The sequence below is a fragment of the Mus caroli genome, chromosome 4 (assembly GCF_900094665.2).
Source record: "Mus caroli chromosome 4, CAROLI_EIJ_v1.1, whole genome shotgun sequence".
NCBI classification, from domain to species: domain Eukaryota; kingdom Metazoa; phylum Chordata; class Mammalia; order Rodentia; family Muridae; genus Mus; species Mus caroli.
This window is the reverse complement of record NC_034573.1, coordinates 127,407,348-127,419,656: the sequence shown is the minus strand read 5'-3', so window position 1 is coordinate 127,419,656 and position 12,309 is coordinate 127,407,348. Positions and strand designations below refer to the sequence as shown.

General features: G+C 57.9%; 1 protein-coding gene across 15 annotated transcripts in view; it reads right to left on the bottom strand.

Annotated features, from left to right (window-relative positions):
* Window positions 1-727: 727 nt before the first annotated feature.
* Rap1gap (RAP1 GTPase activating protein) overlaps window positions 728-12,309 on the bottom strand; it is a 64,238-nt gene continuing 52,656 nt past the window's right edge. For 6 of the 15 annotated variants that reach the window (XM_029476544.1, XM_029476543.1, XM_029476539.1 and 3 more), the window contains 13 exons: window positions 11,368-11,523; window positions 11,017-11,088; window positions 10,418-10,504; window positions 9,994-10,131; window positions 8,474-8,605; window positions 6,590-6,667; window positions 5,605-5,714; window positions 4,748-4,861; window positions 3,304-3,427; window positions 2,616-2,665; window positions 2,208-2,342; window positions 2,003-2,043; window positions 728-1,697 (listed from right to left, as the gene is read on the bottom strand). In XM_029476544.1, coding sequence (XP_029332404.1) covers window positions 2,007-2,043; window positions 2,208-2,342; window positions 2,616-2,665; window positions 3,304-3,427; window positions 4,748-4,861; window positions 5,605-5,714; window positions 6,590-6,667; window positions 8,474-8,605; window positions 9,994-10,131; window positions 10,418-10,504; window positions 11,017-11,088; window positions 11,368-11,523 — 1,233 coding nt within the window. In that variant the 3' untranslated portion in view covers window positions 728-1,697; window positions 2,003-2,006. Of the gene's footprint in view, window positions 1,698-2,002; window positions 2,044-2,207; window positions 2,343-2,615; window positions 2,719-3,303; window positions 3,428-4,747; window positions 4,862-5,604; window positions 5,715-6,589; window positions 6,668-8,473; window positions 8,606-9,993; window positions 10,132-10,417; window positions 10,505-11,016; window positions 11,089-11,367; window positions 11,524-12,309 lie in introns of all 15 variants that reach the window. The other 9 variants (XM_021159447.2, XM_021159445.1, XM_021159446.1 and 6 more) reach the window with 7 other exon arrangements.

Below are 12,309 nucleotides of genomic sequence, written 5' to 3'. Positions count from 1 at the left end.
AAAAAAAAAAAAAACAGCCAGCACGGCTCTAAGTGTGTCCCTCCACTGTCTTCTGCATGAAGTCTTGGCATTCAAAACCATGTGGTCTCTGGTCTCACCCCAGCCTATCTCCGTGTCCCCTCTATGGATGTCCTCATTTTGGAGCCCCCCAACCCCAGTTACACACAAGCCCCTCTCCCCTAGAGACTCTACCTCCTCTGCCCTTCTGTCCACCCTTTTACCCTTAAGCCTGTGGTCCTATGCTATCAGGCAGGGACTCTGACCGCTTCTCTGCCCAGATGGTGATCCTTTGGTGCCCCCTGGTGGTCATACAAGGGAAACTTGGGATTTGCGGGACATGAGATGGGAAAGGAAACTGTTATATGCTGTCCAGACTGTATGTCTGGTAACAGTGGGAACCAGCTCACTGCATGTTTACAGCCCCTGAGGAGATCACAAGCTCTTCCTGTTCCTCTGAGAGGAGAGAGATAGAATTCCTCACCACCAAGCTAAGGAGAGATGGTGCCACGGCAGACTTCAAAACCACACTTCCTCCATAGGAAAGACACATGGCAGGTATGGGGTGGGAGAGTGGGGCCATGAAGAGGAGGCCTCAGCTGGTATTCACAGACCCTGTGACCTGCTGGACTTGAGGCATCCCAGCCTCGGCAGCACCAAAGGGGACAGGTTTGTCTAGGGTCCTCGTGTGTCTAGGCAGGGTTTACACAAAGCTGTTCTCAACTCCGGGTACAATAGCGATAAATAGAATTTATTTTGTACAACCCTTACTGACATACATGTGGCCACAGGGCTTCCAAAGTGGGTGTTGGGGCTGGAAGTCTCGCCTTGGGCGTGGCTCCTAAGAGTGAACAGACACACACAAGGACATGGCTCACAGCAGCTATGCCTGGCAGCCCCCTCCACAGCAATGGTGGGCAGGGGATGGCGAGGTCTGGACTCCAGACCAGCTGAGACCCCCTCAGCCCAGTGCTCCCAGGAGTGTGGGGTGGCAGGGTTAAGCTGGGTGCTGGGTGAGGAGCCAGGGATGACCCTATCCACAACCGAGGATACTGGGCCTTCGTGTGGAGACAGTGAAAGGACGTTGGCAGCTCTGTGGTAAAGCTGGGGACTCAGGTTGGGTGATTGGTGAAGCAGACCCAGCCCCTTAGCCCACCCGGGGCCTCGGGAAGCGGTCCCTAGGACAATGGCCCCCTCCTGGGGCAGGTGCATGGACTCAGGCTTCAGTGATCTCTGAAATACTCTTGTCCACTTGCAGCAGAGATGCCCAGAGAATGAGGGTGCCTGGCCCAGGTCCCACAGCAGAAGCCGCACGGGACTCTGCCCAGCGCCTGCGCATTCGCGCACCCTGCACCTGCTGCTTCTGCGGTGGGCTGTATGCGCACGGTGCTTCTTCTCCTTTTCCTACCCTGTTCCCCGTGGCTCCAGAGGGGAACCCGGTGTGACAGAGGCCCAAGTGAGGGCAATCCAGGGCCACAGTCCCTGCCCACACCCAGAGCTCCAGCCTGGGGGTGGGGGTGGGGCGGTGATGCCAGCAGCATCCATTCTGAGAGCTCTGGATGGCTCCGCCCTGCGGAGACAGCCCAGATGGGCGGGCCCAGGGCTTGGAGGGAGGGGCGCCAGGGGCTGGGGTGGCTGTGGGGCAGAGGGCCAGCTGCCTGGATGTGGTGCGGCATCTTCTTGTGCTTCTGAGGCCTCCTCTGCAGGGAACAGGAGATGAGACTCAGAGGAAGATGGCAACAGCTTCTCCTCCCATCCCACGGGCATCCCTAGCTCGCCCCATGTTCCACGCTCGCCCAGTTCTTTTGGCTCCATCAAGCTCCCTAACAACTCATAGGCAGAGTTGAGGCAGCACTGTGTGCCCACTGCACAAATAGGGAACCCAAGGCCAAAAGGTGTCAAGTCTAGCCCAGGCCCGCAGCCACCGAGGCTGGAGAGTCCTGCCCAGCCCCGGGGCTCTCATCCCCTCCTCCACCCCAGAGGATCCGGATGAGCACCAGCTGACCTGCTCAGTCCCGCCTGCTGATGAGGTGACAGCTAGCAGCCCTGTGGGGACAGATGCAGTCGGAGGTGGGGGCAGGAGACACAGGAAACCAGAAGTCACTGGAAGAGCCCAGTCCTTCTGGCCTAGTGGGGCACCCCAGCCATCGGGTCCCTAGGTCCCTGTCCCCAACCGGCTCTACCCTCTCCCAGGAGGAGTCCCCGTATACCATCTGGGGTGTGTGCTGCTCAGATGTTTCCAATTGGATCTTGATCTCGGGACACGCAGGGTCCCCCGACTTGCCGACGTCTGGGTGGGGTGACCGTGTGAGGCCTGGGAAGGGGGGCAGGAGGGAGCCACCTCACTGGCCAAGAGGAGGCACCAAGGAGATGCAGGCATGGATGGGTGACTGGCACTGGGGTTCCCTCAATTCACCTCCCAGCTACCCTCTACCGTCCTCTGGATCACCGCCCCACGTAAGAGGCTGTCACATCAGGCTCCCATACTCAGCCCCGCCCCCTTCCCAGCACAGCTTGCCAGGTACTTGGGGAGCTTGGCCCCGCCCCTCCTCCAGCACAGCTAGCTTTGCATTGGGGAGCTTGGCCCCGCCCCCTCCCCAGCACTGCTAGCCTGGTACCTGGGGAGCTGCCCCCGCTCGTGGTGCTCACGCTGTCGTCCAGCCATGTGCTGTAGAGGAAGGAGTCCCGCTTATGGGGCGTTCCTGAGGACGACACGCTCTCCTGGGGAGGGGGGGGAGGTCAGCCCCACCCACATCCCCGCCCCACCCCCTCCTTTGTTCGGACAACACACACATCTGCAGATGTTCTCCTGGTCTGGGTCTCAGAGGCCAACAGACTGTGAAGACCCCTGCACCTCCACTCTAGGAGGCCAGCAGGCAGGGCCTGTGTCTGCCAGGGGACAGGCCAGGCCAGTTGCAGGTACCCACTGGACGTATGTTTGATGGAAAATGGCTAAGATGCTGAAGACGAGGCCCAGGCCAGAGAGAGGGGACGAGTCTGGCCTGGCCAAGGGGGAAGGAGCAGGCAGGGACAGGAGACCAGCAGGTGCAAAGGCCTGGAGGTGGGGCCAGCCCACCACAGTTAGGGACTGCAGAGGACCTCAGAGTGGCTGAGGAGGTAAGAGACAAGGGACAAGGAGCACGTGGGCCCTCAGGGGTCTGTCTCTGTGGAAGGCCACCATCTGTCTGCATCTCCTGCAGGCTGGGACACCCTTGCCGCCAACATGTCAGCCAAAGCAGCTCCAGAGGCCTGAGAGACCCCTGTCCCACCTCCATGGGGCCCTAACCGCTCGCTCGGGTATCTCACCAGGCCTGTATCATCCCCGTCTACGCCCTCCGTCTCCTCCACCACGCTGGTGAAGCTGCTGGCGCTGGAGGAAGATCTGGAGAAGCCCTGCAGCACTTCCGTTCTCTGGGCAGCCGACTCCACTCTGCCACACAGTGCCGTGAGCCATCAGCCGTGGGCACTGCGCCACAATCCCTTGTCCCCCGCTTTCCCCAAGGAAGCTCAGCCTGGAGCCAAGCAAGCATCCTGTGACTCCCAACACAGCTCGTCCAGCCTCTCAGCTCCCATGGACTCCCAGTGACGCCCTTCCCATTCCTAGATAGGTCCCTCCATGCTCAAACACTCTCTCGGGGCTCCCCATCTGCCCCCCCAGGGAACATCGGAAGCGTTGGCTTGGTACTCAGTTACTGTGGAACACAATGATTTACTCCTTGGTCCCTGAGGCAGTGCTATTGTGGGACTGTCTCACAGGCCTGGAAGCAAGGAGGACGGTGGGACTCGGCCTCGGGTAGCAGGGACTGGAGACCTCACGTTTGGGGTCTTTGTATCTCCTGCCCCAAGTCTCGCCTATCCAACAATTCTACAGCCCAGATTTGCCACTGTCACACTTCTGTCTCTGTTCAGCAGTCTGACTCTTCAGCTCATAATGGCCCCCCACCCCCACCCCCACCCCGTGGCAGAAACCAGCGGCCTCCTTAGGCCTCCCTGCCTCTCTCTGCCAGCCTCTCTTAACAAAATGTTTAAAAACATTGCTCTTTTCCTAGACGTTTAATCCATTTGAGATAAAACGCAAAGTTCTCAGCAGTTAAGAGCACTGGCAGCTCTTCCGAAGGTCCTGAGTTCAAATACCAGCAACCACATGGTGGCTCACAACCATCCTTAATGACACCTGACACCCTCTCCTGGTGTGTTTGAAGACAGCTACAATGTTCTTACATATAAAAATAAATAATAAATCTTAAAAAACAAAACAAAACAAAAACAGTGGATTAAAAAAAAAACCTGCAAAGCGCTCACATAGCCTCTGAAGCTATGAGCAGGTCTCTGCCCACCTCTCCGCCTTCGTTCCCACCACACCCAATGGGCACAGTCCCTCACACTACTCCAGCTGCCCGTAGTCTTTCTTTCCATCCATCAGGCGTGCCTGGGCGGGGCTTGCACTCGCTGACTCCTCCCAGAAGCCTCCTCTTTCTATGAGGTCTACTGGGGCTGCTTCCTCTCAGCCTTCTGTCCTCCCTAAAGACTCACTAAGGATACCTCGTCCTTCCTTGCACCCCGGCTCTCTCTCTCTCTCTCTCTGCTCTCTCCAGGCCAGCAGCTCCTCTGCTGTCTGTGCACACAGCTTGCAGCTGTGTTCCGGAGCACAGAGGGAGCATGGCATGCACAAGGTACTCAGCGGGACATCAGGGAACAAAAAGAATGAGGACCCCCCCCCCTCCCAAGCCCAGTGCACCCAAAGCCCTACCTGTTCTTGGTCGTGGGCATCTCTGGGGAGCTCTGAGTGGATGAGTTCTCTGACTTGGGCTCTTGTGAGACATGCCCGCTGTCTGGGGTCTTCTGGCCAGCTGGAGGGCTTTCCCTGTGGGGCACATGGGGGTAGCAGGAGGGGGCGAGGTTGTGAGGGGTGGGCATGGGCATGGTGTGGCTTTAGAGGCACAGTCCCCATGGGCTTTTTAGCTAGCTGGCCCTTCCTCTGCCTGTAATGGTTTCCTAAAAGATGGCCAGTGAGGACTTGGTTACAGCAGGCCTTGAGCCCAGGATTTATACTGAGTTTAGGAGGTATGAGAATCTACTGGCCCCTGCCTTGTGCTCATGACGAGGAACCCACACAACAGCCCCAGGCTGCTGGCTGTTTTCCTATCTCACTTTCACATTGATGAGTCTCAGAGAAGTACAGTGGCATGCCCAGGGCTGCAAAACTGCAAGACAGTAAGGACCTCTTGTCTGCTTTCTGGGCTCATAGACATTCACAGATGCGGCCAGCTCCTCTCCCTACTTGCCCCAGCTGGGAATGTGAACTTGATCTGTAAGGTGCTAGCTCCAGGGAACCAGCAGAATGGCTCAGTGTCAGAAGTGGTTCCTCCTGAGCGTCAGCTGTCACTGGGTGGGTATGAGGCAGAGGGCAAGCACAGGTCAGAGTGGGTGGCACGCTGGCGCCCCCTGCAGGTCAGAGTGGGAGGCACACTGGAGCCCCCTGCAGGTCAGAGTGGGAGGCATGTTGGTGCCCCTGCAGGTAAGGGTGGGCAGCACACTCACACCCCCTGCCGGTTAGGGTGGGAGGCACACCCGGCTCCCTGGTGGGTCTGGCTCCCACTCACCCACCTCTTTTCCTGAACCTCCTGGATGTTCTCGATGCCAATGGCACTGCTGCGGCGTGAGCCGAACGGACCAGACTTCTTCCTTGTGGGGCTTTTTCCAGGGACAATCAGGGACTGTGGGGAGAGACTGTCTCAGTGCCTATCAGCCTGGGAACGCCAGTGGCCCCACCTCCCACTGGGGCCCTGCCACCGCGCCCAGAAGCCAACAGGTTATGAGCAAGAAAGGAGAGACAATGTGCTTTCTGGAGGGCTCCCCGATTGACGGGTCGGCCCACAGAGGGCCAGGCTTGCTCCGGAGAACACGCAGCAGGGCTGTGCTGGACATTAGTCCGAGAGAGGCAGAGGGCAGCCACTGGGGTCAGAAGGAAGAAGGACAAATGCTCAGATGGCCCCGCCTCTTGCCCCTGGGCCTCATGGGAGCTGCAGCCTAAAAGTAGTCGTGAGAAAGCAGTGGTGCAAACCCAGCCCCTGCCAGGGCGCCTCCACCCTCAGACTTCACTCTACTTGGGGAGGCTCTGTGCCCTGAGTGGGGACATTCCCCTTTCCACACACCATGGCGGGATGCCCAGAATCAGAAGCGTGGGGAGGTGGGGAGTGGGCCCTGAGGAGGCATGAAGGGCGGGACAGAATCTGCAGGCAGCTCATGGTAAGGAGGGGTCACTATGAAAAGGAGAGATGATGCTTCATGCAGAACCGGCAATATTGGGAGACGTGCAGCTGGGCAGAGAGTCTTTGAGTACCAGATCCCAGCAAGGACCCAGTCAGGGTTCCAGGGGCCAGGCCAGGGCCAGAGTCTCCTAGTGGGGGCCTGGGGACTCTGGCCCAGGTCCCAGTATCACCAGAGCCGTGGAACTCTGCCCTGCACGCCCTTAGGCCTGTCCCGGGAAGGGGGCAACGTCCCCAATATGGCCTTCGTCCTGAGAGCGAGCGAGCGGAGAACAGCGCGTGCAGGCAGCTCCGGAGCCGCGGCCCCCCGGATGGATGACAACCTCTTCCACAGCTCCTATGCCTAAGGCGCTGCCCCGGCGTCCGAATCTACTCGCGCTTTTCCCGGGAATAAGCAATGACTGGCGGGGCAGAGAGGTACAGAGAGAGAGAGTGGTGGTGGGGGTGGGGAGAGAACAGAGGGAAAGGGAGAAACAGAGGAGGTGGGTGGGTACCGCAAGAGCACAAGACATGGGGAAGAGAGGAACGGAGGGGTAGGGAGGAACGGTGGGACAAGGGAGGCAGGTAAACGAAAGGGGGTTCAAGAAAGGTAACCAAAGGCAGGAGGAATCAGAGGGGGCGCAAGCAGACAGGGCAAGGGAGGAATGGCAGATGGAGAGAAAAGGGGGGAGAAACGGGAAGAACAGGAAAAGGAAGCCACGTGAAGAGAGGGAGAATCGTGCGAAAACAAAAACAGAAATGAGTCTGGTTACTGCCGAGGCAAGTGCTGCTGGCCTGATCCTAACCCGGGGCCCCTCCACAGCCACCCACAGGAGGCTGGGCCACTCCACAGGCAGGAAGGGATGGGCTGAGAACCTGGGTTGGGGAGAAGTTGGGCCAGGTCCTGGATGACAACAGACTTGGTGAGTACTGGACAGCAAAGGCCTCACCTTGCTCCCCTGGCCAGACCAGACCACACGAGAGATGGTTGGGAGACAGGAGACTGCCGCCACACGCACAGTCTCACAGCACAGAGCACAGGGCTCAGCATGCAGCAGCCAGTAAGCAAAGAATGGGTGGCTGGGTAGGTGGATGGACTAATGGATAGATGGATGTGTAAGCGGGAGGACTATGGTTGGACACATGGATGGGGGTGGTGGTGGATGGATTGATACGTGCACAGATGCATGAATGGGTAGATGGAGGCATGGGTAGGTTAGTGGAGGGATGTCTGAGAAGGCAAACAGGGTGAGGGAGGGGCAGAGCTCTCCATGCAGTGTCTGAAGTGGCCACTAGATGGCGCAAAGCAGCTAAGTCTTGATGTAGGCTTCTTGAATTCCCTGAGTGTGTGTGTGTGTTTGGGGGGGGGGCAGACTCCCATAGAGCCTGGCAGACAGTTAGTAATCACGGTGGCAGGGTTCATTTAGGCAAGCCCACACGGAAGCCCAGTTCCAGACACACTAGAGGCAGTCACAGGCATTGAGGCCCGGGCTGTTGCAGACACGGAGTACCACACAAGAAATGAATGTCCACACAGCAACATACGTCCTGAGAGACAGCATTTGTGTCCCCTGACAATCAGAGCTTAGCACACAGCATTTGCTCACACAGCAGCCCAATTCCTGACACACAGTAGGTGTTCACACAGCAGCCTAGGGTTGGGGCACACAGAAGGTGCTTACAGAGTTGATGCCCACACAGCAGCCCATTTTCCAACACACGGTTAGGTGTTCACACAGCAGATCAGGGGAGGGGCGCATAGTAGGTGCTCACAAGAACTCAGGTCTGGGCTCACAGTAGGTGCTCACAAAGTACATGTCCACACAGCAGCCCGGGTCCTGACATACAGTGGATGCCCACAGCCTCACAGACAGAGGGGCTTCCAGAGACTGAAGGCTTGACAGTAGAGGCCCACAAAACAGCCCCTTTTCCAGCACAGAACAGACAGCAGCTATTCAGTAAGGACAGGGACACGGAGGCTGTAGAAAGTCACACCCAAATAAACAAAGGGCCAGGAGGAGAAGGCCGGGGGCTTGAGGAACACTGTGTCCCAGTGCCCTGGCTGGGGCACTTGGCCATGAAGAATGGCATCTACAACAAGTCCGGTGCCCAGGGAGAGCACATGAACAGCGGGGCAGTGGGAAGAGGTAAGGCCAGGCCTCAGGAGGAAGGGAGCACCAAGGGCCCTGGGGAGGAGGGCGGGTCCGGGGAAGCCTGGGGACACTCACTATGCCGGCTGCCTTGGCCAGGTCAGGGTTGTTGGGGGTGAAGCTCCCACTGTGGCTAGTCGACACGGTGTTGGGTTTCTTGTTGCTCAGTCCCATGGCATCCATGGACTGGCTCCGGCTCCGGATGACCCTCTGTGGGAGGAGAGGCGGGCGTGAAGGAGGCGTGGGCTCCCGGGGCTTCTTACCCTTGGGAAGCCTCTGGGTTATGTGCATCTGGTCCCTTGTCACCAATGCCATTCTGGGTGACCCTAGGAGGCCCCACCCTTTGCATCAGCCTCCCCGCGTGTCGCACAAGAGGCAGGCGAACGAACGGCGGCGAACTTCAGAGCAGCGGGCTGTGGATGGGTCACCAGCATGCTGAGCATCTCGTGTGGGTGTCGTGAGGAGGGCAGACAGCACTGAGCAAGTGCGTGCTTGGTCATGCTCACCAGGGGCCCTCCAGGACCCTCTCAGGGTCCCTTCCCCTCCCACAGGGCCAGATCCTATGCCTTTCCCCATAGACTCTGTCGCCTTAGGAGCATACTTTGACTTAATCCAGGGTCCCTACTTGGCACCATCCAGATGAGAAACCCCCTGGACCCTGCTCAGAGCAAACACTAGACCTGTGTTCAGTCTGTGGGTCCCTGACTCTGGTTGGTGTCCCACTAGTAGTTGTGGGCTACAAGATTAATCTTCCTAGACAAGCCCACAGTTCCTACTGTAGCCAAGCCTGGGTAAGAGTGAGGCCATCTCCCCTGCTGTGGACCAGGAAGAACTGAGAAATCACTGCACACCGCCCTGTAGCTGGGTGAGTCTAGGCCCTATCCAAAGGGAGGTAGAAGCCGCCCCCTCCCTGGCCTACCTCTAAATTGTCCCTGCTCAGGTAGATGGGCAGGAGTTTACACCCACAGGATGCTCGCCTGACTGCTTTGCAAATAATTCAAGAGCATCTGTGCATGGTGAGCTGTTATGAGCCCCCACTTCGCTACTCAACAGATACCTGAGGTCTGGAGAGTGCCCGGGCAAAGCTGAGATGTAAACCCAGGGAATCCGAGCTCTTAGCTAAACCACAAAGTACCACGGAGATCACACAGTGAGGTCCCTCAGCAATGTCACCCAAACAAGACAGACCTCCTCCCCTCAAACCTGGCAGTCTCAGCCCATGGCACTGGCTTCTTGCTGGTCTAGAGGACTCCAGCTTTTGGGGGTGCTCCCAGCCAGACCCGGAGCTCCTCCAGCCAATAACCTTATCCCAAGCCAGAGCCCCACCATACACTCTTCCTCCTGGCTCAGAATCCCAAGGCACAGAGCTCATCTCCAAATCTCAATGCACCCAAAAGCTTCCGTCCACCAGGCTCTGTCCTCAACCCTAGCCACACTTCCAAGCCGGAAGCCCTCAGCCAGACTCCACCGCCAGTCACATCTTCCCTCACAGAGCCACAAGCGATGCCTGAGACCCCATCTCTAGGACTAAGACCTCGGTCCATCCACCACTGAGCTCCATCAGCCCGGCCCTCCAGGGTAGAGCCCTGGGCCCTCACCTTGAAAGACTCGAAGAAGCCACCCCCACCGCTGCCGTTCTCCATCTTGTCGTCGTCGCCGCCGAGGCCCATCATGGACTGGCTGTGAATATGGAGCTCCTCGTAGAGTGTCTCTAGAAGGGCAGCACGTGTCCGCTCCTGTCGGTCAGCCATGAGAGACCCCAGAGATCAACCCCCCGCCTGGCAATTCCAATCCCCTGCTTCATCTTCCTTTACAGGTAGCTCTCTCTGATAGCTGTGCTGGTTCGCCAATTCTCCAGTTCTTGCCCCCATCTTGCATGGCATCTTCACCCCCACCCCATGCGGACACTCCCCTCTGCTGCCTCTCACTTGCCCTCCCCAATCAGCACCCCCAAAGCCAAGGTCCGAGCATGCCTTTTCCCTCCGGTGGGGTTGTCTGTCCATCCCTCCAGTCCACGCTCACCTCCAGTTTGGCAAACTTCTCTGCTTTGTAACACGCGTACTCGGCATTGATCAACTTCGTCAGCAGAAATTCCTGGAACTCAGGCCCCTGGGATCCCCCCAGTGTGGAGGAAGTGAGAAAAGCATCAGGTGACCATTAGAGGAAGGGGCCGGAGCTCTCAAAGTCAGCTCTCTAGCCAGGCGCACCCGTGAGGGACCCTGTACCCCTCCCTGATGGCAACCTGCTAACTGGGGAGGATACAGCAGTACGTGTAGAGGGAGGGGGTCAAAGCCAGGTTTGCTGTGTGTCTACAGAGAGGTTGGCAGAGACATGTGTGCCCCTCCCCCACAAACATAGAGGAAAGGCTGTCAAAGCGTAGACATGAAAGGGCACAGTCAGCTAGGAAAAATGTAAAGCAGCCTGTAGTCTATGCTGTGACCTTGTAGTCACAGCATTTATCAAGACAAAGAGAGGCAGCACAGCTGAAGGCTGAAGGGGAACTAGATCCCCAGAACACAAGGAGGCTTCAAGTCCTCCTGGGGCAAGACTATGGCCCCCTCAGGCCCCTCCCATGCCGTCCTGCCCTCCTGATGCGGCGAGGGGGTAGGGCTGCCTCTTACCTTCCTGAACACAGCAGGATCCGGGAGGGGAGGCCCGAAAAAGGGCACATCGTCTCTAGCAGTGACTGAGACCTGGAAGGAAAGGAAGAGACCCCTAGATCAGCTCCTATCCCGTGGGGTTCGGGAGGCTCTGAGGCTGCACAGTTTGGAGACCTTTTACACCACAGTTTCAGCTCCTCCAGCCACTGCCCTGAGTTTGCAGGGTGGGGCTGGGGGAGGGACCTCAAGAGGATGGATGCAAAGGCTGAGGAAGTGGGTTAAGACCAGACTGGAGCAGGAGGAAGGTGGCCCCCTCTAAGGAGTCCTTGCTCCTCACAGCCACTAACCCCACGAAGCCCCCAATTTACCCACCTTGTAGAGGGGGCCATCGGGGCCACCCCCCTCTGCCTGCACCACCACATAGGCATGCAGAAAGTTGGATGCAATCATGTCTGGCACGAAGGGTGTGTTTTCGTCCTGAAAGACCACAGCGACGATGTCGTTCCCGATATGCCGCTTCCGCTGCAACTGAGCACAGGGCCACAGGCCTTCATAGCCTGGCTACAGGGTATGGGGCAGGGATGCCCGGAGGGTGTAGGGCTGGGGGGTGGGGTGGAGCAAACGGAGAGCACATCCAGGGATGTGTTCCCTGCCCATCCCCAAAATGGCAAAACTTGTTTTAAGGTGGCAACTTGACACAGATGGGAAAATGGAAGCTGAGGGGTTTCAAGGTCTCCTGATGCTCTCAGGGACTTTAACCCAGGTCCCACCTCTCAGCCCTTCCTTATCCCAACCCTATCTCGGCACCCCCCCAAACAGAGTCCATCACCGAACAATGAAGTCAGTATTGCTAAAAGGGAAAATCCAAGAAAAAAACCAATAAGAGTGATACAACTCCTTCACCCGTTAGCACCTTTGTGCACTCTGGGATGGGGGAGTCGAGTCGAGCAGATGGCCTGATGGGAAAGTTCCCGGCAAGGGAAACCGAATTCTGAGTGCAGGTCTAAGAACATGCCTGAACTCCCTAGTCTTCCTGCGTGGGACTCTGCACTTAGCAACTCGACAGCCTGTCACTTCACCTTAAAAGCGCTTCCTAACTCCTGGTTCTGCTCAGTCTCGGGACCCCCACATGACCCCACCATGTCTCTTGCTCCTCACCAAAAAAACCAAGTTCACCCAGGCAGGGTCCCTGCTGCATATGATGTCCCCATAGATGCCATTGGCACCTCCCCTGTCCCACCTACAGCCTGCCCTCAGAGGAAAATGGATCAATTCCGTATCTGCAGCACAGGGCCATACTGGGTCTGGTTTGAT